Source organism: Pollicipes pollicipes, unplaced genomic scaffold, assembly GCF_011947565.3.
Source record: "Pollicipes pollicipes isolate AB1234 unplaced genomic scaffold, Ppol_2.1 Scaffold_3087;HRSCAF=3621_pilon_pilon_pilon, whole genome shotgun sequence".
NCBI lineage: Eukaryota > Metazoa > Arthropoda > Thecostraca > Pollicipedomorpha > Pollicipedidae > Pollicipes > Pollicipes pollicipes.
In genome coordinates, this window is record NW_023596225.1 from 18,118,305 (window position 1) to 18,124,994 (window position 6,690).

At 54.8% G+C, this 6,690-nt stretch overlaps 1 protein-coding gene and 1 pseudogene across 1 annotated transcript in view; both read right to left on the reverse strand.

The window, feature by feature from the left end:
* LOC119089825 (5-oxoprolinase) overlaps positions 1-3,949 on the reverse strand; it is a 34,367-nt gene extending 30,418 nt beyond the window's left edge. Inside the window, exons 1-4 of the mRNA XM_037212641.1 lie at positions 3,922-3,949; positions 3,244-3,406; positions 2,187-2,272; positions 512-713 (exon numbers count right to left, since the gene is read on the reverse strand). Of these exons, the coding sequence (XP_037068536.1) occupies positions 512-713; positions 2,187-2,272; positions 3,244-3,406; positions 3,922-3,935 (465 nt within the window). The 5' untranslated portion in view covers positions 3,936-3,949. The remainder of the gene's footprint in view (positions 1-511; positions 714-2,186; positions 2,273-3,243; positions 3,407-3,921) is intronic.
* Positions 3,950-4,169: 220 nt separating this feature from the next.
* LOC119089826 (5-oxoprolinase-like) lies at positions 4,170-6,554 on the reverse strand (annotated as a pseudogene).
* Positions 6,555-6,690: the final 136 nt, after the last annotated feature.

Below are 6,690 nucleotides of genomic sequence, written 5' to 3' on the forward strand. Positions count from 1 at the left end.
GCGACGGGTCAACCGAGGTCACGGCCGCGGGCGCAGTCACGCACGGATCAACGGAGGTCGCAGTCGGGTCACTCAGTCGGTCAGTCGGTTAGACTCACGATGACTCACAGGTCAACTTAGGTCAGCAACATGGCATCAGCACGCGACACTGATGGCAGCAGCGTCACCTAATGAGCAGATGCGGGAGACGACGCTTCGGGATAAGAAAACAGACCAGATGAAAGCAAAATCAAGCTCATGTCCCGAATATATTGCAGATCTCAGAATATATCGACTCCACACGTTCCTGGGAACACCACATCTGCAAGAATGTCAGCCGGAAAAAACCAGAACCACAGGGGATGAATCGACCCCTGGTTACATACATACCCTGTAACAGCACGCGTTCCGAACCGCCCTCACTGCACATTGTGGCAGGATCTCCAGAACCCGATCTCCAGAACATGCGCAAGTACGGTCGTCAGCCGTCCGGTCAGTAGCAACAACCACTGATAACTGGCGCCTGTCGTACCTGGGGTGCCTGGATGACGACGCCTGCCGTGGTCGACTCGAACACGTGCTCGTAGCTGCCATCGAAGCGGCTCACGTCAGTGCTGGTGCCACCCATGTCGAACCCGATAACTGCTAGTTCAGTTTCTCGTCGGTAGGTGGTCTGGGCGTAGCCGACTACGCCGCCGGCCGGGCCGGACAGAATGGCGCGGGAGCCGTTGAAGCTGGCGGGAAATGGCAACACGCGGACTTGTGTTCCCGGAACAATAATGCTCACCACTGTCTCAGCCGCGAACATGAGTTCAACACAAAACGAATGATAAAGACACGCGTCACACACTTGTAAAAAGAACATCCAAGAGAACTAGCACGAGTGGATGATATGGAAGTGTCATCTTTAGCAATCTTAAAGGTGTAGTAGGCACAAATAGATATTATTGGTACATTATCAGCCGAAGCTTGTAACATCACTCTCATGAATGAATTAACAGGGCTATAACAATACACAACATAATAATACAGGGTGTATGCCAAAATGAGGCTTTTGACATTGGCGACCACATAATTAATGGGGGCTTCTATGATAAACAACAAACCCATTCAGTGCATATTATCATGTAGTCTTTTTAATGTTACAGCTAACTTTTCGCCACATAACTTGACACATGGACACACAACATCGAAACTTACCAGCTGTGGTCCGTATGATCCACTGCATAACTGATACATTATCATGATGTTGCAAAGGCAGTTACCTTGAATGACTCGTAGTAATTCCCCTTGAGAGCAAAAATTAAAAAGCGTTCATAGAGTAATAAAAATCATGCCCTCTGCGATTCTTTTATGGTATACATTCACAAAAACTGCACATAATCATGACAACATTTGCTGGGAAAAACTCCCTACTTAACAAAGTATGATTTGAACGATGCCTAAAAAAAACAGAGCTAGAGACACCAAATTCCAAAACGTAGGTTAGCCTGTTTGTAACCTCAATTGTCAAAATTTGAGGTTTCTAGGTCATGACCTTTGGTTCCAATAAGATCAAACAAGGTCAAACTTCAGGTTGGTGTCCAAAGTGCCCCTAGACCTCCTCATGCAACCACCCTAAACCTAGATACCTGCCCTTGGCAAAAGAGCATGGTGCTCATTTTAGAGTTAATGCCTACTCTGACCTTCAAGAAGTTCATGGAAGAGGCTTGTTGCGGTCCCAGTTATCAGCAAATTCGAAACGAGCATCAGAAACTACCCCACATAGCAAGCTCTCCAGTAAAAAAACAGGTTGGTTTTGAACGTGGCCTGGCAATGTTACCTGACCCAAGGTCAACGGAAGTTGGTGTAATCCAGAATTGAATTGTCTTTTTGTACAAAAAATTATTTCGCGGCAGTATGCCTTCGTCCAACACCCCGTTGTCCCATCGGACTGAACGGTTCCCTAGAGATTGCCTTCGCTCATAGTCAAGCCCGACTTTGACCTGTCATACGTTGGCGACCTTACGCTTGTTTTTTACTTCGATTTCCTCCTTCTATCGTTTCGCCCAAAAGCTCCGCTATTCGACTGCCTACAGCTATGCAAAGTTTGGCCAGTCTACGGCACCTGTTCGGAAATTATTCTAGAACAGCCTTTGTTGTGTCAAACTGACCCCTCCCCCCCCCCCCCGCCCCAGTGCGTCTTAAAACCACATCCGACCTCTTACCTATCCATGGGCGTAAGCCCACCATCACTCTGCATGAACAGTACATTGACGTCCTTAAGCTGGTCTCGAAACCCGGCGCTAAAACTCTGGAAACGGTCGACAACAGGCAGATGGTCAAGAAGCACAGATAATGGTGCCGAGCATGGACGAAGAGCATGCAGACAGCGCATGTGCGTGATTGAAGCACTAGTGGGGGCATTCCAGTGAAGGGAAGACATTATTACAATGTAATTTAGAAGTGCGCCTAGTGCAAGAAAAGAAACACTATGGAAGCAGCTTTTGCGGACCTAAATGATTCAACCATGCCATGATACACTTGGGTGGTGATTTTGCCAGCAGTGCATGTACAGGATTCCCGTACACTACCGACCGTTCATAGCAAGAGAAGCAAGATAGGCGTAGACATATACACCTCAGTGGCATCCACTGCCTCCAAAAGTACAGCGAATAGCCGCATAACAGTCCAACAACCGTGCAATCATTTGCATTTGGTAATGCAGCTCCAAGCTCCAAGCTATCCCATTCCAAGCCTCCAAAATCCCTCACATTTAACGCTCGCATAATTTCCAGCCGGCCACACAGGTACGGCAGGCGGCGTGGTGCGCCGGTGGCCCACCTCAAGGTAGTGTTTGATGCACGGGGTAAGGCAGGCGCCGGCGGCCCACCTTAAGGTAGTGTTTGATGCACGGGGTAAGGCAGGCGCCGGCGGCCCACCTTAAGGTAGTGTTTGATGCACGGGGTAAGGCAGGCGTCGGCGGCCCACCTTAAGGTAGTGTTTGATGCACGGGGTAAGGCAGGCGCCGGCGGCCCACCTTGAGGTAGTGTTTGATGCAGGGCGTGAGGTAGGCGCCGGCGGCCCACCTTAAGGTAGTGTTTGATGCACGGGGTAAGGCAGGCGTCGGCGGCCCACCTTAAGGTAGTGTTTGATGCACGGGGTAAGGCAGGCGCCGGCGGCCCACCTTAAGGTAGTGTTTGATGCACGGGGTAAGGCAGGCGTCGGCGGCCCACCTTAAGGTAGTGTTTGATGCACGGGGTAAGGCAGGCGCCGGCGGCCCACCTTGAGGTAGTGTTTGATGCAGGGCGTGAGGTAGGCGTCGGCGGCGGCCGTGAAGCCGCGTGGCACGAGACGCGCCATCGACATCACCCCCGACGAGAGGCTGACATGGCTGAAGCCCAGCCGCTCGGCCAGCGCGCCCACCGCCACCTCGTGGTCCGGGTACCTGGTGAAGGGTCACACGAGTGACAACGGAGCGCCCACCGCCACCTCGTGGTCCGGGTACCTGGTGAAGGGTCACACGAGTGACAACGGAGCGCCCACCGCTGATACCTAGTCCAGGTCACGACACTCTCGGTATAATTGCTTGCACCGTTTGCGAATATCCTAAGATAGCCGGTAAGTGCCGACTTCTCGGAATCTAGACGGTGAAGGTGGGCGGCTCTCACGGATCGCGGGTTACGGCAGCCCTCCGCGGCCTTAAGACACGAGTGAAGAGCTTACTGGCTGTCACTGGCTCCCACGGCACACTCAGGTTGCCACCACCAGCGTGCTACCGCTACCACTCCAGACAACGACCACAGACACACACATGCACACACACATACACACACCGTGAGAGGAGCTTGGGACGTGGGACGGCACGTGTTTTCCTTATTGGCCGTGCCCAGACTCGGGTTGCCTCGCCTCGCCGGGCGGGGGGGGGGGGGGAGGGGGGGGGGGGGGCGCCGCGTCACTCACAGGTACGAGTGCATCAGCACCACGGCCAGGCTGGTTGATGCCGGCGTCCAGCAGGCGCAGCAGCAGCTGCGGCTCCAGCCGCGGTGAGGTCGGGCAGCCGCACCACCAGCAGGCTCGTGACCTGCGGGAGGCGGGGCAGCGGTTGAATACCGGGCGCTGGCGTCAACTACCGGCACTGCTCGGATGGGGATCATCGATCAAATAAGCTGCGGCAGCCAGCTTCGGCATCCTCGCCAGCAAGTTCACCGTCACAGCTAATGTGGAGCCACAGAACGTTAGAGCGTCGGTTGTTAGCATAGAGCAATGTAACGTGGTCTGCACAGAGCCGTTAATAACACGACTGCAAGACTTCTTGTGTGTTGCATGTGCGGATTGTGATATCCCAATAAATGCGATTTCGTCTGCGTAGGACTGCCCTGCTGAGTCGCACTTTGCAAAGGGTTGTGGTCGGCGACTGCGCATCAATCACTGCGCGCGATCCCATCGATCGTGTGGGTACAGTGCGCGTCTCCTCTTGGTCAGGGCAATCAGCTCGGGGCACTATACTGGTAATTATACCCATCTCTCCCAAAGCTGGCCCCAAGACCTGAACACAGGCCGGTCCTCCCGGCCTGTGTGAGGACTGACCTGAGCGTGACGTCACGCGCTCGTAGTCGTGCTCCATCTGGCAGCGCTCGGACGCCAGGAACAAACGCTCGTCCCACCTCGATGACGTCACGGTACAGTACGTCCGGGCAGGCGACCGACTGGAACGTGTCCGAGAGCGGACGGTCTGGGTCACGTAACCGGACTAACGGCTGTTGGATCGCGGTCAAAAAGCGGCCCGCGCGCTGGCTGGAAGACAGGATGTACTGGTAATGGTAACGTGCCACAAAGGTGCCAGACAACTCTGTCAAGGCAATAGTGGTACAACTGTGGACTTGTGTCACAAATAGGACTCAATTGCATGATGCTATGATGCTATGACAGCATTCTTTATGCAGCGCTGAGGGAACTTGAACTTGGTAAAAAAGTTACAAAACCTAACATCTACTGCATTAGTTACACACAACCCCAACACAAACATCCCAAAAGCCTGATTTTCAGCTATTGCACTACACCGCGATGACATAAGGCACCTCTTACCATAGCGTAAAGCCACACACGCCACAGCCCGGGCCTAGCGGCCGCATCTCACCAGGTCGAAGATCTTTGGGCCGGTGCCTGGTTCCCGATGTGCAGCGCGTCCCTGAAGCCCTTGTGATGAGCAGAGCCATGTCGGCCCCCTTCTTCTCCAGCAGGGCGTTCGTCGCCACCGTGGTGCCCATGCGGAATCCACGAGATGGCGCTGGAGTCTATGGGCTCGCCCGCCGGGAACGGCCCTGCCCGTCTCCTGGGGGTCAATTGGGCAAGGTTTCACGCAAGGTATCGGCCCTTGCCTTTAGTTCCACGATATGTCGTTCCGTCCCGACAGCTCAGTTGGTCAGGACTTTCCCCTGACTGCGATTAGGCCTGCAGCCGGTAGCAGCCGCCGCGCTTAAGGTCAGGTGATGCAAGAGAGCAGGGCGGACCGAGCCGAAGAACGAAGCAGGCATTGCGGCACTTCCGCCCCCAAACTCTGCCCATGGCTTGCAGTTGCACGATTGGATGGCAGGGCATGTTGCTCGCACAACGTGCACTGCTTAGCCGCGAGTTTCGATCTGATAATTCAACCCATTTAAAAGGTCTGGATCAATCTTCTTTTTTAAATGCATCCTAACGACCCATGTTTTGCTTTCCGTAGCAAGTGATATATTTATCATTCAAGGACGAACTGTCACGGGTCGCCGCGGTAAACTAGTTAAGAGCTGTCAAAGACTACGCTGAGAATTTCAGCTTTCAGCACCGGCGCGCGGCTTCACAAGACTTATCCTGCTGCAGGTCCAGCCAGCGATCCTGTGGTGCTCTGAGAAACGAGGAGCCAAGCCGATGGTTGCGGAGGAGACAGACTGCTGTTTTGAGTGTAGACTACAACCATCCATTGTGCATGACCAATCAGCTCCCTCCCTCACACGGCACTGACGACTCACCCCGAGGCCATCGCCGCAGCCGGGGAATGGAAGCAGTGGAGCCCCCTCCCGCACGCAAGCACGCACGTACACGCACGCACGCATGCATTCACACACGCGCATGCACGCACGCACGCACGCACGCATGCACACACACGCACGCACGCATGCACACACGCACGCACGCACGCACGACGCACGCACGCACGCACGCAAGCACGCAAGCACGCACGCACCCGCCCACCGCCCCCCCCCCCCCTCCACACACACACATCAGAGTTGGCACCATTAATACTGGCCAATCTCTTTCCCATGCAACACATTCAACTGACCCACCACCCATTACCAGACCAGTCAGCAGCCAGCAGCCACGATCTGTTCGCGCCTCATTCCTCCCCCGACAAGAGCAGCACCGCGCCGGCCAGGGCCATCTCCCTTTTCTCACCTGCTGCAGTATGCGGCGGATGCCCTCGGTCGGAGCGTCCGGGTACCGGTCCGGGTCGGAGGAGAGCAGCTTAAGCGTGCGCACGCGGCGGCCGGGCAGCGCGCGTATATGTCCGTGAACGTGCCGCCACGGTCGATCGAGAACTCAAACTTGTCTGCCATAGCTGGCCCTGGGGCAATTCAGGCTGGGGGAGGAAAGATGGCATTGTGTTCGTAGGCATGGTGTGGCTTATATGGTTTCCCCTGTAGATGATCAATTTAGTTCATGAAGGACATCACTATGGAGCCAAAATAGCTG